At 45.1% G+C, this 15035-nt stretch overlaps 1 protein-coding gene across 1 annotated transcript in view; it reads left to right on the forward strand.

Moving 5' to 3' along the window:
* The window catches only part of LOC308384453 (major histocompatibility complex class I-related gene protein-like), a gene marked incomplete at both ends in the record, with an annotated part of 92542 nt that extends 79131 nt beyond the window's left edge, over positions 1-13411 (forward strand). The window contains one exon of the mRNA XM_080863020.1: positions 13336-13411. Within this exon, the coding sequence (XP_080719146.1) occupies positions 13336-13411 (76 nt within the window). The remainder of the gene's footprint in view (positions 1-13335) is intronic.
* Between the last annotated feature and the right edge of the window lie 1624 nt (positions 13412-15035).

The raw sequence follows: 15035 nt of genomic DNA on the forward strand, positions 1-15035 counted from the left end.
ATATGGACTTATGTGGAAGTGGTTGCTATTAGTCTAAAATGGAAGCAGTCAGTGTACACCAGTGTAAAACCTTTTAATGCCAATGTGAATTTAAAGGATGCAAACTGCATGCATAAAATTTTTTGTCTTTAAATTTGTAATTTAAAAGTCACATTGATATTGTGATTTTTACAAAGTGTGCAGTTTTACCTAAATTATTATTCTTCCCTAAATGAACTGATTGTGAGTTTTACTCCACCTGAGCAGTCAAAGTGCTTTATACAACATGCCTCATTCACCCCTTCTCACCCATTCATACAAGTACTTTTTTTCTTTGTCTGTGATTTCTGTGTAACATTCATACACATTTACACTCCTCTAATGTTTTTTTCTCACAACTCCACTGAGGTGCTATTGAAGGCTCCTAGGGTTTTGATTACCTTTTACAGCTTCCAGCCATTCCAGGATCCATGTGTGAGCCATAGGTCAGTCTAGTCTACAGTCTCAATAGACTCCTCTACCCTAGCTGGAGCTGGTGTTTTACTCCTCTGGTGTTACTGCTAATCCCTTTCTTGGCCCCACTCAGACTTTGCGTCTATAATGCTAAACAGGAGCTTCCAGGAACAAAAGTGGCTCAGAGTGGTTGTAAGTATTTATTTGAAGTATTAATGGAACATGTGCTCCATAGTGTTGCGACTTCCTGTCGCTCCTGATTTTTTTGATTCCGACCTGGTAGAAAACACATGACTCGAGACAGAATACTCCACTTCCCATGTTCCTCTTTATTTACCCATATGGGGAGATGTGCACAGCGCGAAGCCTCCTGCAGATCTGAAGGGCGCTCCTTCAGTCTGGTACATTTATAACCTTTGTCACACAATACATTTACACACTTTGACCTGACCCCCCACATGTGACTATGATCATTGAATCCATACGCTCTATCCCATGACCATGTATGTATGTAACTGTCTTGTCTCTCACCCACATAGAGTGGCTTGCAAAAGTATTCGGCCCCCTTGAACTTTCCCACATTTTGTCACATTACAGCCACAAACATGAATCAATTTTATTGGAATTCCACGTGAAAGACCAACACAAAGTGGTGAACACGTGAGGAGTGGAACGGAAATCATACATGATTCCAAACATTTTTTACAAATAAATAACTGAAAAGTTGGGTGTGCGTAATTATTCAGCCCCATTTGGTCTGAGTGCAGTCAGTTGCCCATAGACATTACCTGATGAGTGCTAATGACTAAATAGAGTGCACCTGTGTGTAATCTAATGTCAGTACAAATACAGCTGCTCTGTGACGGCCTTAGAGGTTGTCTAAGAGAATACTGGGAGCAACAACAACAACAACATGAAGTCCAAAGAACAAACCAGACAGGTCAGGGATAAAGTTATTGAGAAATTTAAAGCAGGCTTAGGCTACAAAAAGATTTCCCAAGCCTTGAACATCCCACGGAGCACTGTTCAAGCGATCATTCAGAAATGGAAGGAGTATGGCACAACTGTAAACCTACCAAGACAAGGCCCTCCACCTAAACTCACAGGCCGAACAAGGAGAGCGCTGATCAGAAATGCAGCCAAGAGGCCCATGGTGACTCTGGACGAGCTGCAGAGATCTACAGCTCAGGTGGGGGAATCTGTCCATAGGACAACTATTAGTCGTGCACTGCACAAAGCTGCCCTTTATGGAAGAGTGGCAAGAAGAAAGCCATTGTTAACAGAAAACCATAAGAAGTCCCGTTTGCAGTTTGCCACAAGCCATGTGGTGGACACAGCAAACATGTGGAAGAAGCTGCTCTGGTCAGATGAGACCAAAATGGAACTTTTTGGCCAAAATGCAAAACGCTATGTGTGGTGGAAAACTAACTGCACATCACTCTGAACACACCATCCCCACTGTCAAATATGGTGGTGGCAGCATCATGCTCTGGGGGTGCTTCTCTTCAGCAGGGACAGGGAAGCTGGTCAGAGTTGATGGGAAGATGGATGGAGCCAAATACAGAGCAATCTTGGAAGAAAACCTCTTGGAGTCTGCAAAAGACTTGAGACTGGGGTGGAGGTTCACCTTCCACCAGGACAACGACCCTAAACATAAAGCCAGGGCAACAATGGAATGGTTTAAAACAAAACATATCCATGTGTTAGAATGGCCCAGTCCAGTCCAGGACTGCACCTCCTCTGAGACCCTAACAATTTCCAGTCTCCCCCTTTGCTTCCTTGTCCTTCCCTCAGAGCAAGTAAAAATTTAAAGTAAAATCATTATCTGTGGTCCTCACTTGGGTTCTGTCCTTTGAGTACATTGTTGAAATATTGAAATCAAGAAAGAGGTCAATTTTGACTAAAGGTCTTTTATCTGGTATTCCAACTGATGCAAACATAAACTTAATGTGTCAAGTCTCAGGTGCCTATTTTCAAAGCTATACTATCACCTGCTCAAAATTCTGACATTATGCCAACAATAACCACAGGTCTTCGTCTGAGGATATGAGGAACAAATGGCTTATTGCAACAAACATCTGAACTCTTAACTAGTGATGGTGAGATGAAGCCTCATGATGAACTGAAGCTTTCCACCCAATTGGTCGACTCATGGTTCGAAGCATTGTGATGATTCATTTGCTCTACTGCGCCATCAAGTGGACAATTCAAGTGAAGCGGGCTCTGTGATTATAATGATGTGTAAACCTCTAAACTGAATAAATAAATTGTTTTCTTGGTTATTTATCCCGAATATTGTCTCAGTATGTGTGATACAAAAGAGAAAGTGGAAAGTATCAGGACAGCGTTTTGGTATGATTGTGTAACTGTTAGCCTCAGACAGTCAGTCAATAGTATAATTCAGATCATAGATCTGTACATTTGCATATTTGTATAACTATAAAAAGAAAGCTGACACTTTCGAGACTTTATCTAATGTGTAAGCATCACAGCAGATGCCTTTGTGTCAACATAGCTGAGGCTAAAAGAGAAAAACGATTTTATAAAAATATTCAGCAGTAGATCAAAACCGAAAGAAAACCATTAATCAACAAATGAACATTACCTGATGCTGCTGAATTGAAGCAGAGCAAATAGAGGTTTTATTAGAGACACACCTTAGCGTTTTGCAATTTTGCATAATGTTAAAAAGTTTAAATTATTTTAGTAGCCTATTGAACGGCAGAAATTAGGTTTTCTTTTCGGAAGTATTTAAATGGGAAAGAACAGCGGCTGACAAACAACGGAGGTCTTATGCGTAACAAACAAGCGAATAATGCAGAAAACAGATTTTTAGACGGGAAACTGTTCTTGAAGTATACTGTGTGTGTGTGTGTGTGTGTGTGTGTGTGTGTGTGTGTGTGTGTGTGAGAGAGAGAGAGAGAGAGAGAGAGTGTGTGTGTGTGAGAGAGAGAAAGCTGTGCATGAAGTGTGATTTTATCCTGGTGAAAGCAAAACAGTAAAAGTCAGAGGAAATTCATGACGATGTTTATGTGAAGCGTAGTTTGGATCTCCCTTTTCTGCTGGTTCAGTCAATATTGTTTGAAGAGAAATAAAACCTGCAGCTTCAGAATCAGCGCAAAAAAGGCGTAAACACGAAGCACGGACCCGCCGACGGATTAGAATCGGTGAACTGTCGGCTTTCAGCCCCAACCGTGTCCGTGCTGTCTGGTGAGAAAGGCGACATCTCACTGATTCTGATCGGTCAGCGGTCCGCGCCTTGTGTTTACGTCTTTGTGCAGAATCGGTGTACCTCCTCTCATTTACTGCTTTAGCTGTTTGGTGGTGGTTGAAATGTAGTAATATTTATATTAAAAATCGATTCAGGATTTTAATGAATCGATATCACGTTATCCAAGCTGGAATCGATTTTAATCGATAATCAAAACCCGCTCCTAGTACCTGTGTAATCATGCTTATGTACATCTGGATAATGACACAAACTAGTGTTTGGTGCTTCACTTTTTAATAAACTAAAAGACAGAAATCAGATTATAGGATGTGTAGTGTTGTTTATTTATATTATGGTGTTTATCATTTGTGATATTTATTACTGTGTGCATACTTTATTAGGAGAGACAAAATTTAAAAAAAAAAAAATCTCTTCTTTGCTGGTTCCATCGAAGAAGAAATGCACAAGTAACTATGTAGCACGTACGTAATCCAATTCCACAACACAGTGTGATGGGGAATCAGCTGTTTTTCTGCCCATTTTATTTCGAATCTGGCGCGAACCGGTGAACCAGTCCCTGAATCAGTCATGTGGTATGGACTGCCCGCGAGGCCTCGAACGTCACTGCATACGTAATCAAAGCAAGCCTCGATACGCGCTTCACAAAAACGCCCCCGAGATTACCCGACACACGATTCGACGCTTCGACACACAGGACACATCACTACTCTTAACTCCTGCAGCAAATAATAGGAGTTTTGGGAAGTTTCACAAATTGTTTAGAACCAAATTGAATTAAATAAAATTGCACTGATTCTTTTACACATAAAATTTGTGTAGGTTCATAGTTTACTCATAGTTTATCTCAGACAAGTTAGATTGATTGTCCTTATGATAACCTGGTTAATTTTGCAGATGTGACATAACTTCAGAAAGAGATACGTCACGGTCATGGTCATGTGTCATGGTTTGTGCTGTGGCAGGCAGGACGTAGGACCCAAATGCAGAACTCAGGACACGGAGGGATGAACTAAAAGAGGCAGCTTTTATTGTGCTATGAAAACTCAAATGCAAAATACAGAAAACAGAACATAACAACTGGAAACTAAACTAGAAAGCAGAGAACTAAGAACAAAGAAAGTAGACACTCTGAGTTTAACGAGTACAGAGAGTAACCAGGAGCACAGCGGAAACACAGCAAAGAGAGGACGATGCAACAACAGACAGAGGAAAACACAGGGTTTAAATCCAGCAAGAAGTAACAAGGGAATGGGAAACAGGAGGGAAAAACAGCTGGGACTAATCCTACATTAAGAGACCGAAAGTAAACAAAATAGTAAACATTAACAAAGGATGCAGGACTGTCAAAATAAAACAGGAGACAGGCACAGAGACGCAGACTTGACAAGGAGACATGGCTTACAGGGGAGACAGAGGGAACATGAAGTGCAGAGACAAGAGTATCAAACTGCGACATGGGGGCACGACTGACAAAAGAGATTCTAGACAAGAAACTAGAAAAGGGACGTGTAGCAACCGAAGAACTAGAAAACACCAAAACATATAACCAGAAACTTAACTAAAACATAGAATGTTAATAATAAAAAACATCAACACTGAATCACCAGACTCAGGACCACAACGCTATAACTGAACAAAAAATTAATATTAGAGAAAAGATAATAAATTTTACTTTTTTCGGGGAGAGAAGGTTGGATGTTAGAAGACGTATCAGATAAGTTAATTTTTGCAATGTCTTTCAAAAATGGTATTATTAATACAGATATAATTACTGACCACAGAAACAACAAGGTAAGTGAAGTTTAAACATACACACAAAGATGCACATTAATTTAGCACTTTATTAAAACTGGTGATATAACTGCTTAAGCAATATTTCAAAAGTTCTTTGCGTTTCAGTTTTATTTCTTTTCTGTTATGGAATAACAAATAAGTTACAGATGATTTGTAAATGACTGGAAATAATAAGAGAATAAATAAGATACTACAGTGTATGTATATATATATATATATATATATATATATATATATACACACACACACACACACACACACACACACACACACACACACACACACACACACACACACACACATTGAACAATAAATGTACTTATTGAATAACAAACCTCTCTGTGAATCGCTACCTTATCGTGGTGGAGGGGTTTGTGTGTCCCAGGGATCCCAGTGGCTATGTTGTCTGGGGGCTTTTGCCCCCTGGTAGGGTCTCCCATGGCAAATTGGTCCTGGATGAGGGACCAGACAAAGAGCGATTCAGAAGACCCTTATGAGGAAAACATTGAGGGAACAGTTTACCCTGCCCGGGATAGGGTTACCGGGGCCCCGCCCTGGAGCCAGGCCCGGGGAGGGTGCCCGAGGGCGAGCGTCTGGTGGCCGGGCCTTAGTCCATGAGGCCTAGCCGGGCACAGCCCAAAAAGGGGACATGGGCCCATCCTCCCGCAGGCCCACCACTGCAGGAGGCGCTGTAGGGGTCAGGGGCATTGTGTACCGGGCGGCAGCCAGGAGCGGAGGTCCTGGTGGACTGATCCCCGGCTACCAAGACTGACAATTGGGACATGGAATGTCACCTCTCTGTTGGGGAAGGAGCCTGAGTTAGTGCGTGAGGTTGAGAGGCACCGGCTAGATATAGTCGGGCTCACCTCTACACATGGCTTGGGCTCTGGAACCAATCTCCTGGAGAGGGGCTGGACTCTGTCTCAGTCTGGAGTTGCCCCTGGTGAGAGGCGGTGGGCTGGGGTGGGTATTCTAATATCCCCTCGGCTTGCTGCTGGTACGTTGGGGTTCTTCCCGGTGGATGAGAGGGTTTGTTCCCTGCGCCTTAGGGTCGGGGAACGGGTCCTGACTGTCATCTGCACTTATGCGCCGAGTGGCATTTCAGAGTACCCAGCCTTCTTAGAGTCCCTGGGTGGGGTGCTGGAAGGTGCTCCACCTGGAGACTCTGTTGTCCTACTGGGAGACTTCAGTGCTCATGTGGGTAACGACAGCGAGACCTGGAGGAGCGTGATTGGGAGGAATGGCCTCCCTGATCTGAACCCGAGCGGTGTTTTGTTATTGGACTTCTGTGCTAATCACAGTTTGGCCATAACAAACACCTTGTTTGAACATAAGAGTGTCCATAAGTGCACGTGGCACCAGGACGCTCTAGGCCCCAGGTCGATGATCGATTTTGTAATCGTATCACCAGACCTGCGACCATATGTTCTGGACACTCGGGTAAAGAGAGGGGCTGAGCTGTCAACTGATCACCACCTGGTGGTGAGTTGGATCAGGTGGCGGGGGAGGACGCTGGACAGACCCGGTGCACCTAAACGTGTAGTGAGGGTGTGCTGGGAACGCCTAGCAGAGGCCCCAGTCCACGAGATCTTCAACGCACACCTCCGGCAAAGCTTCAACAGCATTCCGAGGGACACTGGGGACATTGAGTCTGAATGGACCATGTCCAGCATCTCCATTGCCAAAGCTGCTGCATTGAGCTGCGGCTGCAAGGTGGTTGGTGCCTGTCGTGGTGGTAACCCCCGAACCAAATGGTAGCCACCAGAGGTGAAGGGAGCCACCAGGCTGAAGAAGGAGTCCTATCGGGCTTGGTTAGCCTGTGGGACTTTGGAGGCAGCTGACAGATACCAACAGGCCAAGCGGAATGCGGCTCGGGCAGTGGCTGAAGCAAAAACTCGGGTGTGGGAGGAGTTCGGAGAGGCCATGGAAAAAGACTTTCGGACTGCCTCGAAGAAATTCTGGCAAACCGTCAGGCATCTCAGGAGGGGAAAGCAGTGCTGGCGGAGCGCTGCTGACTTCGACTGAGAAAATTGTCGGGCAGTGGAAGGAATACTTCGAGGACCTCCTTAATCCCACTGACACGTCTTCCAAGGAGGAAGAAGAGTCTGGGGATGAGGGGGATGACCCGCCAATTTCCGAGGGCGAGGTCACTGAGGCAGTTAAACAACTCCTTGGTGGCAGAGCCCCTGGTGTGGATGAGGTCCGCCCCGAGTTCCTGAAGGCTCTGGACATTGTAGGGCTGTCCTGGCTGACATGCCTCTACAATGTTGCGTGGAGATCAGGGGCAGTACCCCTGGACTGGCAGACCGGGGTGGTGGTCCCCATCTTTAAGAAGGGGGACCGGAGGGTGTGTTCCAACTACAGGGGGATCACACTCCTCAGCCTCCCTGGGAAAGTCTATGCCAGGGTGCTGGAAAGGAGAGTTTGTCCACTAGTCGAACCTCAGATACAGGAGGAACAATGCGGTTTTCGTCCTGGTCGCGGAACACTGGACCAGCTCTTTATCCTCTCAAGGATACTTGAGGGCGCATGGGAGTTTGCCCAACCAGTCTACATGTGTTTTGTGGACTTGGAGAAGGCATTCGACCGTGTTCCTCGGGGTGTCCTTTGGGAGGTGCTGCGGGAGTATGGGGTGTCTGGCCCATTGCTATGGGCCATTCGATCCCTATACAACCGTTGCAAGAGCTTGGTTCGCTTTCACCTCGGTGGCCTCAGAATCTCATCTCTGTTTTTCGCGGATGATGTGGTTCTGTTGGCTTCATTGGGTGAAGGCCTCCAGCTCGCACTGGAACGGTTCGCAGCCGAGTGTGAAGCAGTGGGAATGAGGATCAGCACCTCCAAATCTGAGGCCATGGTTCTCAGCCGGAAAAGGGTGGAGTGCCCACTCCGGGTCGGGGATGAGTTCCTGCCCCAAGTGGAGGAGTTCAAGTATCTCGGGGTCTTGTTCGCGAGTGATGGGAGAAGGGAGCCGGAGATCGACAGACGGATTGGTGCTGTGGCCGCAGTGATGCGGACGCTGCACTGCTCCGTCGTGGTGAAGAGGGAGCTGAGTGTAAAAGTGAAGCTCTCAATTTACCGGTCGATCTACGTCCCTACCCTCACCTATGGCCACGAACTGTGGGTAGTGATTGAAAGAACGAGATCGCGGATAGAGGCGGAAATGAGCTTCCTCTGAAGGGTGGCTGGCCTCTCCCTTAGAGATAAGATGAGAAGTTCAGCCATCCGGGAGGGGCTCAGAGTAGAGCCGCTGCTCCTCCACATCGAAAGGAGCCAGCTGAGGTGTTTTGGGCATCTGACAAGGATGCCTCCTGGTCGCCTCCTGGGTGAGGTGTTCCGGGCATGTCCCACCGGGAGGAGGCCCAGGGGCAGACCCGGACACGCTGGAGAGATTATATCTCTCGGCTGGCCTGGGAACGCCTTGGTGTTCCCCCGGATAAGCTGGAGGAGGTAGCTGGGGAGAGGGAGGTCTGGGCTTCTCTGCTTAGGCTGCTGCCCCCGCGACTTGACCCCGGATAAAGCGGAAGAAGGTGGATGGATGGATGGATGAATAACAAATACTTTTGTCTTATTAAGGAGCAATAATAGCTCATCAAAGAAGAAAAAACGCAAGTCTTTCAAATCAGTGTCTTGCATTTTAGAAATTGCAATATTTAAAGTTTTAACTATATTCAATATCTGTCAAAAACAAACAAACAAGCAAACAAAATAAATAAAAATAGCTAAAACCATTGATTGTATTTACATGCCTGTACTGTTGTCTCTATGTGTTAAACTCCCTGAGTGTGAACATAGATAAACAGCCAGCCAAACTCCTTTTAAAGAGCCAGGAAGGTGAGCGTACTTGCTCCTTTAATGACTCCAAACATAGCAATCATCTTGCACTGACATCATTGAACTGGAGTGAAACTAGAAAAACACATGAAACAAAACTCTTAATGGATTGTCATACAATCAGCAGGTAAATATATTCAGGCACTTACACAGGAGACTATGAAATAAGTATACTGTAGATATGCAAACTGATATTACTACAAAGAAAAACAAGCAGGTAGTGGGTGAGCGTACACTTGTATCATTAGCTCAGAAGCTACACCCTATAACTGCACTTCAAAGAAGGTACAAAATAATGTCTCAAAACACCCTATTATTAATTGCTTAATATACAAAGAACTGACAGAACTTACGACTATTGCTTTTTTTTGCCTGTCCCATTTGGTTCTTTAGCCATCAGAATTGTTGTCTGAAGACCAACAAGGATACCCAATGGATTTATTTTGCCAAATGGATCATCGTGGCATTGCCGTATTGATCCATTTGATCGACCTTTGTTTTTATTATTCATTTGGTTTTACCAAAACCAAAGCAACATACTAAACACAACACCATGGCATTAATCTAGCTAAGTGTAAACAGCAGTAAATACTAAATATTCAATGTTGTTGTGCAGCACGCAGGACAGACAGCGCACAATGTGCTTTGAAGTAGCAGCCAAGAAAGGTGTAATTTAAGTCTACGAACAGTGAACACCCGTGTGCACACCTGTGTGGATCAGCGCGCTTGTATTCAAATGGTTTCCACATGTAATGGTCTGCAAGAGGATGTAGAGAGCCATAGCCCCGTCCCCCAGGGCATGAAGCAGGCATGGAGGAGATCCAGGCCCCAGGGCCCCCCGCACCCCGGAGGAGGCCTGACCGAGCAACAGGCGCCAGGCCCCACCAGGTAGCCACCGGGAGTGAGCTGGTACATACCTGAGCGCCCAGCCCCGGACACCAAGAACTACCAATGCACCGACCCCTGAGGGCATCAGTCACCGGCAGGGAGTGAGGGGAGATAGGCCTTGGAGGGCCTGGGAGTTCCGAGAGAGGTGGAGTCTAAGACCCGACCTGACATATAGACACAGATAAACAGGCACACACAGACACAAACATGCATTCCCACCCTCATGCACACATATACAAACACTCAGCACTCACCCAACGTAAGGATTGACATAAATGGACATGTACACACAATCACACTCCCCAAACATACTCTATACCCCGGGTCCAGGTACCCTCGCCCCCAGAGGGGGAAACAGAACCCAGACCCAAGAGATGTTACCCTTCCCCCCGGGGTGGAGGCAAGCAGAGGTAGGTTTGAATACACAGGTCGTCCACTGGACGCCGTTAACATGCCCACCCTCAAGGCCCTATATATATGTGTGTGTTATGAGAGTGTAAGTAATGTGGATGTCTAAGTTGTGAAATAAAATTGAGGCACAGGTGGCCAGAAGGGGACAGAGGGGGGGGGGGGGGGATGTCTCCCCTGCACCCTGGTGACACACTCGCACCCCAAGGCCCTACCTGTGTGGGTGAGTGTGGTGGAGCGGGAAGAGGGAAGTAGCCGGGGATGGGGAGGAAAAGGAGGGAGGGGAGGATGCCCCTCCCTAGGGCCAGCTCCCCCGCTGACCCCAGTAGGCACCCCCGTCCTCTGGTACCCACCAAGGCAAGGGAGCCCAGGTCCATCCAGACCGGGGCCTACGGTAGCACTGCCAAGCCCCACAGGACCCAGGCCAGCCCACCCTACCCCACCGCAGAGGAAACTGTACCCACCCCAACATTCAATCATCTCCCAGACTACACAAGACAACAGACACCCAGGTTAAGTTTAATCTCCACCTCTCCTATGTCTCTCCCCCACCTGCAGAGTGGACTCCTGCAAGGATGGAACAACCTCCCCGCCAGTTGAAGAGCCCCCCAGTTAGGCCGATGCATAAGAGGCCCCCTGCGCCAGGGCTGAGCCCCCGTGCACCCACCCGCTCACAACCTTGGTGACACACCGACGAGGACCGAAGCCCCCAAGGCCCAGCCAGAGCCCCAGCCCGGAGGCGAAGCACCCCCGAACCCCAAACCCCCACGCCTGCCCCAGATCCACTCAGGGGCAGCTAGGCCACCAGGCCAGTAACCTACGTCCACCAGTACAGACCATCCTCCAGCCCCGCTGCACGCAGCCACGAGGAGAACAACCTCTAAGAGCGACCAGAGCCACTAACCAGGTTATGAACACAACCCCCGGGTTAAGCCCTCCAGGGATAACGTCTCTAGGGGTCCTCCAGGCGCCCTAAGCCTGTCCCAACTCCACATCAACCACAGTAGCTAAGGCGGGACCAAGCCACGACCCCCTACCCCCGCTAGGTGATGGAGCCGATCAAAGGAGCCCAGAGGGATTGATCTAATGTGGTGGCAGAGGCTATATCGAGACTAATGTGATCTATTAGAAGGTTTCTATATTGGCTAGAATTAAGATTATTTTTATTTTTCCAGTTCATGAGGACCGTTTTCTTGGCGATGCATAGGGCAGTAAAAACCATGTGGACTGTATTAGTTTCTGTAGTGACCTCATCCAATTTTCCCAACAAGCATGCTAAAGGGGAGGTTGGAATTTTACATTTCAGACACTTTGATAAGTCTTCACATATCTTGTGCCAAAACTTCTGCACTAGTGGACAGAACCAAAGAGCGTGGATGTAATTGTCTGGTGTATTGCCTTGACAGTGTGAGCAGTTGTTGGAAGATGTAAAGCCCATCTTGAACATCCGATGACCTGTATAGTGCACTCTATGTAATATTTTGTATTGTATTAATTGCAGACTGGGATTTTTAATCAATTTAAAGGTTTTTAAGCATACCTGAGACCAGAAGTTTTGGTCTAAGCTGACTGATAAATCTACTTCCCACTTTGCAATAGGAAGGGATATTGATTCATCTAATTTAGAAAGTGTTCTGTATATTTTAGATAATAATTTGGGGGATTTAAGAGTAAGAAAATGTACTGCACTTGGTGGTGTTTGTAATTCAACTTGACTGAGGTTAAATTTCTTTTTTACTATGGATTTAATTTGTTGATATTCTAAAAATCTTTTCTTGTTGATCCCATATTGTGCAACTAGTCTGTCAAATGGAATAAATTCTGTTCCCTCTAATATATGTTCTAAGTATTTAATTCCTTTACAACTCCATTCTGGGAAATTAATCATATTATTGTTTTGTAATATGTCAGGGTTATTCCAGATAGGTGTACGTTTGCATGGGATTAATGAAGACTCTGTTATTTTTAGAAACTCCCACCATGCTGTCAGAGAAAAGCTGATGTTGATACTTTTAAAGCATTCATGTCTTTTGATGTTTGAGCTAATAAATGGTAGGTCTGAAATCTCTAGATCATTGCATAGTGCCTGTTTAACATCTAGCCAGGGCTCATCTAAGAAGGTATGTTTTGTCTTAAACTGCTCAGTAGGGATGGGTATCGTTTAGGTTTTATCCGATACTGGTGCCAAACCGGTACTTTTGAAACCGTGCCGGTGCTTAAACGGTGCTCGAACCGGTGCTTAAAGAATGGAAAACACAAACTTTGTCCTAAAACCTCTCATGTTGAAGCAAAGTGTTGTCAAAAATAAGCTCCTAAGAATAACTTATAATATTTAAATTCCCACTAAGATGGATCAATTACAAAATACAGTGTTTCTTTATGTGTTTCTGTGTGCCATTAATAGGTGGGTGGGTATGTGTGAGTGCATGGCTGGTCCTGAGTTTCGGCTTGCTGAGCCTTAGCCCCTATGGGCGGGCAATGGTCATAGAGGGTGAGGGAGGGGTCCACACTCCCTACTGCTCACCCCTGGGAACTCAAATCTTGAATTCCAGCCACACAGATATCATTCTTCTACTGTGTTCTTTTTTTCATCTAATATATACACTACACACACACCTCTCTCTTAAAATATAGTTTTCTTAATATCTACATATTTGTTGTTCTTCTTTCCTTTCTTCCCCATTTTTACAGTTGAATGTTTACTTCCATCTATTTGCACCTTATCTCTTTCCAACCTTCCTTCTCTCCAGTTATTCCATCTGTGTCTCTCCTCCAGAAGACTTCCTCCTCTCCAGTCAGCTGCCACGCTACAGGTTTCTATCCTGAGAGAGCCATGATGTTCTTTAGGAAAGATGAAGAGGAGATTCATGAGGGTGTGGATCCTGGAGACATCCTCACCAACAATGATGAGACCTTCCAGACAACTGTTGATCTGAATGTTTCATCAGTAACATGTCACAGTCCGACAGATCTGCCTGAGAAGTTCTGCTTTGTTCTCTCTCTCTCTCTCTCTCTCTCTCTCCCTCTGTCGCCTCTACTAAAGGGAAGAAGCGAGACTGCTCTTCGCTGGATCGTTGCTTGACCTGTGTCAGTGAATTCCCATCTTGGATACTACGGTCTAGTTCCTGCATTTCAGGTTCTTGTGCTAATGCTTTTGTTTCCCTGTGTACAGACCCCTGGACCTGCCCTTGTTCCCTACGGAGTTTCTGGTGTGAGAGAGGAGTAAATGACTGGTGAGACGCCAAGAGAGACTGAAGAGGAGTGAGTGTTATCCTGCTTTTCCCCGTGGATTCCCTGGAGCCCTGATCCACGCACGCTTTTATATAGCACTGAGTCACTGTCACACATTTCACCTGGTGTTTGTAAATAAAAACCCTCTGTTCTTCCTTTGAGCAAGGAGTCCTGCGTTTGAGTCCCCCCAGTGACCGTAACATAACACCTGACAACTGGAGAAGATACGACTGTGTGTTTGAGCTCTCTGGTGTTAAGAACATCATCACCAACCTGGATAAAACAGTAATCAGATTCAACAGGAGAGAGAGAACTGGTAATGATTAACTTAGGAGAAACACATTTGATTTATTTTGTCTGCTGAGACTGTGGGTTAATATTTGAATGTTTTGTCTTGTTTTTTGTTTGGACTCTGATCTTAATTAGTCATTACCATAATAAAAACTAATAGAGATCATAACAGAGTAGAAAACTTATTATAACTGAATTTTAATTTAATTTTCAGTGCTTATATCTAATAAGTTTTCTTGGTTCAACATATATGAGCTGTTACTAGTGTTAAGATTAATAAACAACTTTTTAAATGTAATTATTGGACTATGTAATTGGAACTTTTAAATTTCAAAATTGATCAAAGAATTTCTAATCCATAAAAACTTTGGGTATTTATTTTTGGGCTGACATTTGGGAAGCTGTTACTGAATTTAAGTGGCACTCCTGTGAAAACCTTTAATTTAACAATATGCATCTCCTCTGCTTAACAGATAAAAATGTTCTCTTATCTAAATATTCTATAGTATTGCATGTATAGTTGCGTCAGTTGAGCCTCACATAGAGATTATAGTGCAATAACCTCCACTCACCATTATGTGAGAGTAGCTAGATGAATGCTACAGGGTGGACTTCTTCTATTCTTACCTGCTTAATCTGCACATTTTATCTGTGTTTTTCACTGAGCAGAGAATCCCTCTGACATGACAGCTTCAGTCATTGCTGCAGTGTTTGTTGTGCTTATTGTCATCGTCATTGCTGCTGTTGGATTTGCTGTTTACAATAAGAAGAAAGGTAAGAGATTCAAAGGAGCTGTGTGAGCAGCTACAGTGCATGGCTCAGTTACATTATTTCTGCAGCATAGTATATGTTAGACTTTTTTTCTTCATATTTAATAGAAAGTTTGATTTTAAATTATTTAAAACTGCAACATCTTGATATGAAACAA

The sequence above is a fragment of the Rhamphochromis sp. 'chilingali' genome (assembly GCF_963969265.1).
Source record: "Rhamphochromis sp. 'chilingali' genome assembly, chromosome: 17".
Lineage (NCBI taxonomy): Eukaryota > Metazoa > Chordata > Actinopteri > Cichliformes > Cichlidae > Rhamphochromis > Rhamphochromis sp. 'chilingali'.